At 46.3% G+C, this 13,560-nt stretch overlaps 1 protein-coding gene across 1 annotated transcript in view; it reads left to right on the top strand.

Moving 5' to 3' along the window:
- The window catches only part of LOC148404776 (janus kinase and microtubule-interacting protein 2-like), a 142,741-nt gene extending 129,181 nt beyond the window's left edge, over nt 1-13,560 (top strand). The window contains exons 2-10 of the mRNA XM_088392712.1: nt 9,214-9,456; nt 9,603-9,819; nt 10,078-10,271; nt 10,396-10,509; nt 10,741-11,067; nt 12,664-12,829; nt 12,914-12,984; nt 13,121-13,225; nt 13,370-13,560. Coding sequence (XP_088248838.1) covers nt 9,280-9,456; nt 9,603-9,819; nt 10,078-10,085 — 402 coding nt within the window. The 5' untranslated portion in view covers nt 9,214-9,279 and the 3' untranslated portion in view covers nt 10,086-10,271; nt 10,396-10,509; nt 10,741-11,067; ... (2 more) ...; nt 13,121-13,225; nt 13,370-13,560. The remainder of the gene's footprint in view (nt 1-9,213; nt 9,457-9,602; nt 9,820-10,077; nt 10,272-10,395; nt 10,510-10,740; nt 11,068-12,663; nt 12,830-12,913; nt 12,985-13,120; nt 13,226-13,369) is intronic.

The raw sequence follows: 13,560 nt of genomic DNA, 5'->3' as shown, positions 1-13,560 counted from the left end.
GAGGCTCATATCATTGACCAGGAGCGAGCTACAATGGTGAGTAGCCATAACATTTATGTTAAACACTTCCTATTTCATGTCTAACAGTACTTGATTTAACAAATAACCATAAATAAATACAGTGTGGGCACTGAAGTTAACATATGTGATTATACTGCCTAATCTGTCACCGAGTAGATTGTTGCAAAGTAATATAAGATCCAAAGTTGTAATTCAGAATAGTTTTCAAAAGAAGGCCATTAGAATTATATACAAGTCTGATTACCCTGAACAAGCTATTAATTAAATCACAAATTCTTCAATTCAAAGATTTGGTAGATTATCAGACAAATAATGTCTAACAGTAATTGATTTAACACATCACGATAAGTAGATTGAGTGTGGGCACTCTCAAGTTAACATATGTGATTATACTGCCTAATCTGTTACAGAGTATGTTGTTGCCAAGTAATGTAGAATAGATCCAAAGTAGTAATCCAGAATAGTTTTGAAGAGGCCATTAGAATGATAAACAAATCTGATTACCTTGAACATAATAAGCTAAGTGTTTAATATGTCCTATGAAGTCAAAATTGGGCACCATCATGTGGTGAAATTTGGAATGGCATCACATCCAATTTTGCCTGGGAACAAACAGATTACATAAATCTTAGTTTTGAATAAGCCACTCCTTCTCAAACAAGTAAACTCTGCCCATTTTGCGCAGTAGATGTTCTGTTAATATCTAGTATTTATACAAAGTCATAATTTAAATTGCTTTCAACCTTCATTCATCGGTTCAACCAACATTACTCGCTCTTATTACCAACTTGTATTGATTTAACTAAGCGTTTAATACTTCCTATCAGGTCTCAAGGCAAGATTTGGCAAAATACAATTTCAGCAAATCCAATTTTGCCAGGGAACAAAAATAGATTAAATAAACTAAATAAGTCTTCTTCCCATTAAATAAATCAGAAAAGTCTGTCTTGTAACCAGTCCTCTTCAAACAAGTAAAGTCTGCCCATTTTGTGCCGTAGATTTTGTGTCTATGCCTAGTATTTAAGCAAAATCATAATTTAAACGACTTCTTTCCTTCATTCACTTTGGAAATTTGGAATTGCAGCAAATCGAATTTTGCCAGGGAACAAAAATAGATCAATTGAACTAAATAAGTCTTCTTCCCATTAAATAAATTAAAAAAGTCTGTCTTGTAACCAGTCCTTTTCAAACAAGTAAAGTCTGCCCATTTTGTGCCGTCGATTTTGTGTTAATGCCTAGTATTTATACAAAATCATAATTTAAAGGACTTCATTCCTTCATTCACTTTGGAAATTTGGAATTGCAGCACATCAAATTTTGCCTGGGAAGAAAAGTAGATTAAATAAATTTAATAAGTCTTACTACTTCCCATTAAATAAATTAAATACGTCTTACTTGTTCCCACTCCTTTTCAAAAAAGTAGTTTAAAACGAGGTCCCTTCACTCAACCTTTAACCCTATTTATTCACCTTCTAGGCTAAGTGTTAAAGGCTAAGTGTTAAAGGCTAAGTGTTAGAGGCTAAGTGCCAGAGGCTAGGCGCCAGAGGCGAGTTTTTGTGGGCTGAAGTTTTAGTGGGGTTAGTGTGAATACAATCCAAAAGAATACAACAGAATACAATACAATAGAATATAATACATAGATTAAATTCAATAGCTCTTACTACTTCCCATTAAATAAATTAAATACGTCTTACTTGTTCCCAATCCTTTTCAAAAAAGTAGTTTAAAACGAGGGCCCTTCACTCAACCTTTAACCTCAACCCCGCACGTCACATTGTGTTGTATCTGTGAATGTTGGTTGTGGCCAAATGATAGTTTTCTTTCATTCGTTTAGGTTCCAAGAAAACTTGATGTAACTCTACTTTTAACTGCCGTTTCAGATAAGCGGGTATTAAGTCGCAGTCATGTGCCGCGGATATGACGTAATTGCCGGAACCTCCGCCAAAATTCAAATCTGTTGGCGCGATGGCCGTGAGCCACTGAGCAGCGACGATTATCAACAGAAATATCTTTATTTTCTGCTTGCAACTGGACCGTCTAGAGCGTACACGGTAAGTAACACTCATTGTGTTTAAGGAGATTTACGTTTGTAATAGCAGAAGTGTAGCCGCGTTGCGTTTTACGTGTGAAAATTGGTCGAGGCGAAATGTTAATGTTTAATTTCATTCCTTTAGGTTCCACGGTGTTTGTTGGCTGCAAGTTTTCCACTGCAAGAAGAGGCTCGTATCATTGACCAGGAGCGAGCTACAATGGTGAGTAGCCATAACATTTATGTTAAACACTTCCTATTTCATGTCTAACAGTACTTGATTTAACAAATAACCATAAATAAATACAGTGTGGGCACTGAAGTTAACATATGTGATTATACTGCCTAATCTGTCACCGAGTAGATTGTTGCAAAGTAATATAAGATCCAAAGTTGTAATTCAGAATAGTTTTCAAAAGAAGGCCATTAGAATTATATACAAGTCTGATTACCCTGAACAAGCTATTAATTAAATCACAAATTCTTCAATTCAAAGATTTGGTAGATTATCAGACAAATAATGTCTAACAGTAATTGATTTAACACATCACGATAAGTAGATTGAGTGTGGGCACTCTCAAGTTAACATATATGATTATACTGCCTAATCTGTTACAGAGTATGTTGTTGCCAAGTAATGTAGAATAGATCCAAAGTAGTAATCCAGAATAGTTTTGAAGAGGCCATTAGAATAATAAACAAATCTGATTACCTTGAACATAATAACAAGCTAAGTGTTTAATATGTCCTATGAAGTCAAAATTGGGCACCATCATGTGGTGAAATTTGGAATTGCATCACATCCAATTTTGCCTGGGAACAAACAGATTAAATAAATCTTAGTTTTGAATAAGCCACTCCTTCTCAAACAAGTAAACTCTGCCCATTTTGCGCAGTAGATGTTCTGTTAATATCTAGTATTTATACAAAGTCATAATTTAAATTGCTTTCAACCTTCATTCATCGGTTCAACCAACATTACTCGCTCTTATTACCAACTTGTATTGATTTAACTAAGCGTTTAATACTTCCTATCAGGTCTCAAATCGAGATTTGGCAAAATACAATTTCAGCAAATCCAATTTTGCCAGGGAACAAAAATAGATTAAATAAACTAAATAAGTCCTCTTCCCATTAAATAAATCAGAAAAGTCTGTCTTGTAACCAGTCCTCTTCAAACAAGTAAAGTCTGCCCATTTTGTGCCGTAGATTTTGTGTCTATGCCTAGTATTTAAACAAAATCATAATTTAAACGACTTCTTTCCTTCATTCACTTTGGAAATTTGGAATTGCAGCAAATCGAATTTTGCCAGGGAACAAAAATAGATCAATTAAACTAAATAAGTCTTCTTCCCATTAAATAAATTAAAAAAGTCTGTGTTGTAACCAGTCCTTTTCAAACAAGTAAAGTCTGCCCATTTTGTGCCGTCGATTTTGTGTTAATGCCTAGTATTTATACAAAATCATAATTTAAAGGACTTCATTCCTTCATTCACTTTGGAAATTTGGAATTGCAGCACATCAAATTTTGCCTGGGAAGAAAAGTAGATTAAATAAATTTAATAAGTCTTACTACTTCCCATTAAATAAATTAAATACGTCTTACTTGTTCCCACTCCTTTTCAAAAAAGTAGTTTAAAACGAGGTCCCTTCACTCAACCTTTAACCCTATTTATTCACCTTCTAGGCTAAGTGTTAAAGGCTAAGTGTTAAAGGCTAAGTGTTAAAGGCTAAGTGTTAAAGGCTAAGTGTTAGAGGCTAAGTGCCAGAGGCTAGGCGCCAGAGGCGAGTTTTTGTGGGCTGAAGTTTTAGTGGGGTTAGTGTGAATACAATCCAAAAGAATACAACAGAATACAATACAATAGAATATAATACATAGATTAAATTATATAGCTCTTACTACTTCCCATTAAATAAATTAAATACGTCTTACTTGTTCCCAATCCTTTTCAAAAAAGTAGTTTAAAACGAGGGCCCTTCACTCAACCTTTAACCTCAACCCCGCACGTCACATTGTGTTGTATCTGTGAATGTTGGTTGTGGCCAAATGATAGTTTTCTTTCATTCGTTTAGGTTCCACGGTGTTTGTTGGCTATGTTTTCCACTGTCAGAAGGATGAAAATACAAAGTACAACGCTTGGACGTGGGCGAAGGCGTCACCGGTGAGTCCTTCCTTCCTATTTATTTACCTTCTAGATGCTAGAGGCTAAGTGTTAGAGGCTAAGTGTTAGAGGCTAAGTGTTAAACACAATACGAACAACACAACGATACTGCACTGAACAACACGATGCCGCACTGAGAAACACGATACCGCACTGAACAACACGATACCGCACTGAACAACACCATGCCGCACTGAACACCATGCCACACTGAACAACACCATCCCGCACTGAACAACACCATGCCGCACTAAACAACACCATGCCGCACTGAACAACACCATGCCTCACTGAACGACACCATGCCGCACTGAAAGACACCATGCCGCACTGAACGACACCATGCCGCACTGAAAGACACCATCCCGCACTGAACACCATGCCGCACTGAACAACACCATCCTGCACTGAACAACACCATCCCGCACTGAACAACACCATGCCGCACTGAACAACATTATTCCGCACTGAACATTATGCCGCACTGAACAACACCATGCCGCACTGAACAACACCATGCCGCACTGAACAACATTATGCCGCACTGAACAACATCATGCCGCACTGAACAACACCATGCCGCACTGAACAACACCATGCCGCACTGAACAACACCATGCCGCACTGAACAACATTATGCCGCACTGAACAACACCATGCCGCACTGAACAACACCATCCTGCACTGAACAACACCATTCCGCATTGAACACCATGCCGCACTGAACAACACCATCCCGCACTGAACAACACCATGCCGCACTGAACAACATTATGCCGCACTGAACAACATTATGCCGCACTGAACAACACCATGCCGCACTGAACAACACCATGCCGCACTGAACAACACCATGCCGCACTGAACAACATTATAACGCACTGAACAACACCATCCCGCACTGAACAACACCATGCCGCACTAAACAACATTATGCCGCACTGAACAACATTATGCCGCACTGAACAACACCATGCCGCACTGAACAACACCATGCCGCACTGAACAACACCATGCCGCACTGAACAACATTATGCCGCACTGAACAACATTATGCCGCACTGAACAACACCATGCCGCACTGAACAACACCATGCCGCACTGAACAACACCATGCCGCACTGAACAACACGACGTCGCACTGAACAACACGACGCCGCACAGAACAACACGACGCCGCACAGAATAACACAATACCGCACAGAACAACACAATACCGCACAAACAGTTTTAGATAATATTACGTCGCAGTCATGTGACGCGGACATGACGTCAATAGGCGGAACTCACGGCAAAATTATAATCCGTGGGCGTGGCTTGCAACAGGAAGTAGGAAAGCGGCAATTCTGGCAAACAAGACACAGCGGTTAGTAACACGATGACTAACAAGGCAAATATTTTTGTTTTCAGCTTGCAACTTGACCGTCTAGAGCGTACAAGGTAATTACAACTGGTTTTTTTTAGCCCTGAAAAGCGAGGGAGTGTGGCGTTTGGGAGGAATGTCGAACTCGGCGTCTGCTTCCAGCCACAGACGCCAAATTTCGACGATTATTTCGACTGGTCAACGGTTGTAAATTATTGCGTTGACTAAAAACTTTATTTAACTCTACTCTTAACTTTGCCGTTTCAGATATGCGGGTATTACACCGCGGAAATGACGTCAATAGGCTGAACTCTCGCCAAAATTCAAATCTGTGGGCGCAATGGCCTTGAGCGAGACACCGGATACAAACACGACGATTATCAACAGAAATATCTTTATTTTCTGCTTGCCAGTGGACCGTCTAGAGCGTACACGGTAAGTACAACTCATTGTGTTTAAAAAGATTTACGTTTGTGTAGTTTGCGTTGCGTTGTATCTGTGAATGTTGGTTGAGGCTAAATGTTAATGTTTAATTTCATTCCTTTAGGTTCCACGGTGTTTGTTGGCTGTATGTTTTCCACTGCAAGAAGAGGCTCGTATCATTGACCAGCAGGAGCTACAATGGTGAGTACCCCTTTCGTCTTCCATTTATGTTAAACACTTCCTATTTCATGTCTAACAGTACTCGATTTAACAAATAACCATAAATAAATACAGTGTGGGCAGTCAAGTTAACATATGTGATTATCCTGCCTAATATGTTTATCACAAATATGTCACTAATCACTAATATGTTTATTTGTTTATCACAACACCTTTGGACCTTCAGCAATCGATTATTTCCCTTCATCTACATAGAGACAGAACGATGGTGTCTTAAACATCTCATTCATTTCACCAAATAACTTCACGCAGGTGGATAACGGCCGTCTCGGTCACGCTATGTTGCGTGATGCAGTTTTGAGGAACCAAATGCATTTATTCAATGAATAAGTCAAGCTAGTTCTATGTTTATGATGTTGTAAGTTACGGTACCGATTGAAGTTGAGTTCGAAGCCAGTGGAAAACAGCGCTGCGTTTGTGCTCTCCAGGTACAAATGTTGTGATCTCTGACTGACGACCGGGCGAGACTCGAGTAAGAGATGTCCAAACGAGCTCCGGCAGGGCGGGCCAAGGCGGAGCGAACGGACGCCCTTCAGGCCGCCAATGACGAGCTGAGAACCAAACTGATGGACGTCCAGTTAGAACTTCAGCAGGAGAAGAACAAGGTGAAAACCTCAACAGACAGACACTGCCTGCCTCCCTGCCTGCCTCCCTGCCTGCCTCCCTCCCTCCCTCCCTCCCTCCCTCCCAGTTTTCCCGATGTAGATTAGACATGCGTGTGCCATGACTGTGTCAGCCTACATCAACAAATGCACCGAGGACGTCAGCACCACTAAGAATATCATCACCCGGGGCAACCAACGACCCTGGATGACTGAGGAGGTACGTCAAACGCTACGAGCGCGGAACTCTGCCTTCAAGTCTGGCGACAAGGAGACACTGAGGACAGCGAGAGCCAACTTGAACCGTGCCATCAGGATAGCGAAGCGAGACCGCAGTCGAAAATTTCAGGATCGTTTCCACGACGTCAAAAACATCAGGAGTATGTGGCAAGGCATACGGGCGATTACAGACTACAACTCACCCTCACCCTCCCCCGGTGGGTGTAGTTGATGCTGACTTTCTAAATGGTCTAAATAACTTCTTTGGGAGGTTCGAGGCACTAAACGGCACTCCAGCAGTTAAAACTGTCCCCCATCAGGAAGAGGAGGTACTCTGCCTTGACTCCGCCGATGTGTTGAAGACCCTGAGGAGAGTCAACCCCAGTAAGGCCCCTGGCCCCGACAACATTCCTGGGCGTGTGTTCAGGGAATGTGCAAGTCATCTGGCTGGGGTCATCACAGACATTTTTAACACCTCGCTGGGCCAAGCCACAGTGCCGGCGTGCTTTAAGACTGCCTCCATCATTCCGGTGCCGAAGAAACCTCAAATCACCTCATTTAATGATTACCGGCCTGTTGCACTGACTCCGGTTATGATGAAGTGCTTCGAAAGGCTGCTTAAAGGTCACATCGTTTCCAGACTCCCCCTATTATTTGACCCGTTCCAGTTTGCCGACCGGCAAAACCGCTCCACTCAGGACGCCATCTCCTCCGTTCTTCACCTGAGCCTGGCTCACCTGGAGGAGAAGAACACCCATGTGCTGATGCTGTTCCTGGACTTCAGCTCAGCGTTTAACACCATCATCCCACAGCATCTGGTAGGAAAATTGGAACACCTGGGCTTCAACACCCCCCTTCGCAACTGGCTGCTAGACTTCCTCACCAACAGACCTCAGTCAGTCCGGGTCGGACAGAACACCTCTGATGTCATCACCCTCAGCACAGGCTCCCCTCAGGGCTGCGTCCTGAGCCCCCTGCTGTTCACCCTGATGACACACGACTGCGTCCTCAGGTTCACCACCAATCACATCGTGAAGTCAGCAGACGACACAACGGTGGTGGGGCTCATCAGAGACAACAACGACCTGGACTACAGAGAGGAGGTGGAGCAGCTGGTGGGCTGGTGCAGAGAAAACAGCCTGATCCTGAATGAGGAGAAGATGAAGGAGATCATCGTCGACTTCAGGAGAAAACAGCCTCACCACGCTCCACTGATCATCAACAGCTCAGCTGTGGAGGTGGTCAGCAGCACCAAATTCCTGGGGGTCCACATCACAGAAGACCTCACCTGGACTATGAACACTACGGCACTGGTCAAGAGGGCACAGAAGCGCTTGTACTTCCTGCGGAGGATGAGGAGAGCCCACCTGCCCCCACCCATCATGAGGACGTTCTACAGGAGCACCATAGAGAGCATTCTGACAAGCTGTCTCTCTGTGTGGTGTGGAGGCTGCACCGCCTCCGATTGGAAGAACGTGAGGAGAGTGGTGAGGACAGCAGAGAGGATCATAGGGGGCTCCTCTTCCCTCCATTCAGGACATTTCATCTCAGCGCTGCATGTCCCGTGCCCGTAACATCATCAATGACCCATCACACCCCCACCATGGACTGTTCTCCCTGCTGCCCTCTGGGAAGAGGTTTGCAGCATCCGCTGCAGGTCCACCAGGTTCTGCAACAGCGTTTTCCCTGCTGTCATCAGACTGTTGAACACTAGAACTGTTGAGCTCTAAACTGAACTCTGCATCACACATTCACAGAACTGTATGACACTACGGACCTCTATCTTGCACTATCTCGCACTACCAACTTTACTGAACTTGTATAAACCCTTTAAATAGAAGTTTAATACATGGTTTAGCATTCCTCTGCACACTCTTGAATACTGTTTTGCCTACTTGCACTATTGCATAATTATCACTGCTGCACTTTATACTTATTTTTAATATATATATATATATATATATATATATATATATATATATATATATATAGTATATGTATATATATATATTTTCATAGGATATGTTACTTCTATTCAACTGCAATATCACTACTTTGTTGTAAGACGTATGCAACGGAATTTCGTTTTGTATGCACCATGTGCAGACAAGATGACAATAAAGTTTGTCTAAGTCTAAGTCTAAGTCATGTCAGGTCAGCTGTCTGGAGAGAGAGAGAAGTCAGGACCTGCGGGCGGAGCACCACCGTGCCACCGCCGCCATGACGGAACTCAAAAGCAAACTCCATGAGGAGAAGCAGAAAGAGTTAGCCATTACCAGGGAGACATTACTGCGGCAGCATGAAATGGAGCTGATGAGAGTGATCAAAATCAAAGATGGAGAGATCCAGCGACTGAATGCCTTGGTCCTCAGCCTGAGGGACGGCTCCATGGACAAGGTGATCCGCTCTATCCGTGTCTGACTATCCGCACGCCACGTCGGGCTTCGATGCGGCCGCTACCGTATTGTGTAGCTTGTCCCCAGTAAGCGTCGCGGCGCTCCGTTGCGGTCTCAACGGCCCGGTGTGGCGCAATGTCTGCTCAGGTGAGGAGGGGGGGCGCTTTGCTGGCGGAGGTGGAGGAGACGCGGCGGTGTCGGGAGACCGAGCGGTGTCGCCTCCACCAGGAGCGCGGAAGAAGCCCTGGCAGCGGCCCAGCAGGCCTGGCAGTCCCGAGCGGCCGAGCTCCGATCGGCTCATCACCAGCATCGGGAGGAGCTGAGCCGAACCAAGAGAGACTGCGAGAGGGAGATCCGCCGACTGGTAGGACTGATCAGATGCGCGGTGCGTGGCTATGTTCCCAATTTCGTTGTATACCTGCAGTGCAATGACACCTAAGGCATTCTATTCTATTCTATTTCACAAGAAGAAAATGTCCGGTTGCTCGCTTCGCTTTTGTCACAGCAAAGGTGTTCTAGTCGATTCAAGAAAAACATTGGCCGGTTGCTCTCTTTGTTTTTGTCACAATTCTGGCAAATGAGTTTGCCCGCCTGCCTGAGCGCTCCCCGTTTGTACATCCAGACGGATGAGATCAAGCTGAAAGACAGAGCGGTTAGTGTTTTGGATGAAGCCCTGGGGCCGGCCACGTCCACCGCCTTCAGCTGCAGACTCAGGCTGCCGAGCAGCAGATCGCTGCCCTGAGGGATTCCCAAAGGGCGGGCCTAAACTACCCTGGAAGTGGGGTCAACGCCGCTACTAGCAATCCTCTTCATTGCGTAAGCCACCTCATCACACACTTGCAGTACGCATGACTTAGTTCGTTGCTGGAGGAAGGTAGCACAAAAACAGTTTTGAACTTTGAACGAGTGCTTGTGTGTGTGTGTTGTGGGGCGTTTTCAGTCTCAGGAGGATCGGGACACGCGACGGTTTCATCTGAAAATCGCTGAGCTCAGCGCAGTCATCAGGAAACTGGAGGATCGAAACGCCCTGCTTTCTGAAGAGCGCAATGAACTGGTAATTTATTGACGGCACGCTTGAAGGTTTGCGCTACGTTTGATGCGCGCCATCCAGCGATGCACCCATTGCGCTTGCTTATTAGTTGAGCGGCGCGGCGAGTCGGTTGCCTGGTAGATGTCTTTTATTGGGAGCCAAAGCCACGATTCCGTTCAAACCGATGCAAAAGGAATGGATACGTTCTGGCCCGCGTGTTGTGCGTCTTTCACATCCCGCACTTCATGCTTGCAGCTAAAGCGACTGAGAGAAACAGAAAGCCAGTTTCTGCCACTCCTGTACAAAAACAAACGCCTGAGCAGGAAGAATGAAGAACTCTCGCTGGTGCTGTGTCGCCTTGAAAACAAAGTGCGCTTTGTCACCCAGGAGAACGAGGAGATGGCAAGCTTGGTAAGTCGACGCGGACAACGGCGGCGTGCCAACAGAGTCCACTGCATTTGTGTTCCACAGAGAAGGCCTAGTTCGCTCAATGACCTGGACCGCGGTTGCGGCCAGCAGGACGGTGAAATGGAGTTCCTTCAAGTTGTGGAGCAGCGGCACATCATCGACGACTTGTCCAAGGTCTTCAGGCAGGCGACTCGGTGCACGTACGGCAGCGCCGCGCTCGCTCGCTGTCGCCAGGAAACCTTTTCCGTCCAAAGCTTGGCCGGCGGCCGCCATCCAAAAAATTGGCCCCTTAAATTCCGACCTTTCAAGCAGGAGCATTGTGCGCACGCGTTTGAACACGCTTTAGACTTGTTTTGCCGTTTTCAGCAGCTCAAAGCTCCCGTTTTGTCAGCGCCTTTGCCACTCGCTGTGCGCTGAAAACGACGGACTTGCCCGGCTGCTCAGCCCGTCAACCATGAGCCGCGAGCGCGACGTCATTGTCCGTAGGCAGCTAGTGGCAAAATGCACCCTGTTAGAGTTGCGCTCGCTCCAACTTATTTTGCAAGAACCACACGGGAGACAAGTAAGTTCTTTTGGACACCTGCAGGTGGAGAGTCCATCCGTTGTACGAATGAAGTCTGACTCTCGGCTCCTGCACGAGCATTTTAATTACCGTATTTGCCGGTGTACAGGTCGACTCGGTGTATAAGTCGACCCCCTAAAATTCGACGGAAATTTACGATTTTATGATATATCCTTTGTATAAGTCGAGCTCAATTGTTGCATTATATTAAACTTCAAAATTCAATATGCGAAATTTATTGACGAAATGTGTTCAAATTCCGGGAGGCCGTGCGCATGCGGCTGTTTATAAGCACCGCGGAGGAGATCGCGGCCGGCGAGCTCGCGCACGCCGCCCGGCACCAACGGGAGGCCGGAAATAGCTCCAAGCCGAGCGGATCGGCACTTTATAAGCACCGCGGAGGAGATCGCAGCGCCTCATTGGACTTCCAGCGGCCGGCGAGCTCGCGCACCCGCCCGGCACATCCGGGAGGCCGTGCGCACGAGCCAAGTGGCCGAAAATAGCCCCCGCCGAGCGGATCGGCTGTTTATAAGCACCGCGGAGGTGGTCGCGGCGCCTCATTGGACTTCCAGCGGCCGGCGAGCTCGCGCACCCGCCCGGCACATCCGGGAGGCCGTGCGCACGAGCCAAGTGGCCGAAAATAGCCCCCGCCGAGCGGATCGGCTGTTTATAAGCACCGCGGAGGAGGTCGCGGCGCCTCATTGGACTTCCAGCGGCCGGCGAGCTCGCGCACCCGCCCGGCACATCCGGGAGGCCGTGCGCACGAGCCAAGTGGCCGAAAATAGCCCCCGCCGAGCGGATCGGCTGTTTATAAGCACCGCGGAGGTGGTCACGGCGCCTCATTCGACTTCCAGCGGGCCGCGCACTCGCGCACGCCGCCCGGTTCAAATTTTCTAAGTGCAACGCACAATGAGATGCATGAGAAACGGCCTTGGTTACCATCACATTTGAAGCGATGAATACGAAGTTAAATTTTATGACTCGGTGTATAAGTCGAGGTCGATTTTTTTCGGTCGATTTTGGATCGAAAAAGGTCGACCAATACACCGGCAAATACGGTAAGAGAAACAGGGTGGGTGTAAGAGTGGATTGAATAGAGGAAGCCCTTGACCTCTAGTCAAAACATAGCAAGGGGTGTTTTACGACTTTGTGTAGGAAGGGATAAGCGATAGGGATAAATAAGGGATAAATAATATTATTTATTACAGGTTGCAGTCAAAGTCAAAGCAACATAATGATACGATAAAGATCATCTGGAAAACCCTGACACACCCTGTAGTTGTCACTTTTGGAAAAGACGAGCGTCCCTCCAATCATCGCCGGTGACGTGTTTTTCAGGCTCTAGAGACAGGAGCTCATGTCAGAAATGTCATTGTGAGTCGCGTTTGTTTCTGCGCCGGAGCCGTTCGTTCCCTTTGCATCCAAAGAATCTCAAAGGCGGATTATTTGTGTCGACAGGAGAGAGATTTGCTGCTACGATACCGACGTCGAGAATCTCTGAGGAGGAACAAAGCGTGAGGTCCTGCAAGGTGAGTCTGTTTGTTTGCGGCTGCTTGGTGTTGCGCAAGATGAAATGGCCTTTTTCTCGCTATCATTCCTCTCGTCGATTCATCGTGAGGTGTCGCTTCAGTTTGTTCAGAGAGATGTTTGCTTCCGCGCCCGCAGGTCATCGAAACATTTTACGGCTACGACGAAGACGTGTTGGTGGACTCGGACGGATCGTCCTTGTCTTTTCGCACCGACAGAACCCCCGACACGGAACCCGAAGAGGTAGCCCGCCATTTCTGCCAGCGTATTGGCACCAAACATTCCTCTTAAGCCTGGAATCGGACTCGTCTTTGCGTCGCGGGTGCTTTGTCGCCGGTCTGACTGATTCTGGTACTAGTGCTGTGTTGCATTGGTGTGTGCATGAAGAGGCGGAGCTTCGCTACCGCCAGCTGACGCAAGAATATCAAGCGCTGCAACGAGCCTACGCTCTGCTAGCCCAGACCAGCGAAGGGGACTACGACGCCGAGAAGGAGATCAAGGTGGCGCCCCTTCCCGCAACCCCCGGCCGGGTCGCAGCCTCCCCGTTCTCACCCAGCCTCGGGTGTTCTCTGGTCTGA

The sequence above is a fragment of the Syngnathus floridae genome, chromosome 1, assembly GCF_059516105.1.
Source record: "Syngnathus floridae isolate MCC-2025c chromosome 1, RoL_Sflo_1.0, whole genome shotgun sequence".
Lineage (NCBI taxonomy): Eukaryota > Metazoa > Chordata > Actinopteri > Syngnathiformes > Syngnathidae > Syngnathus > Syngnathus floridae.
The sequence above is the reverse complement of the archived record's forward strand: the minus strand, read 5'-3'. Positions and strand labels throughout refer to the sequence as shown.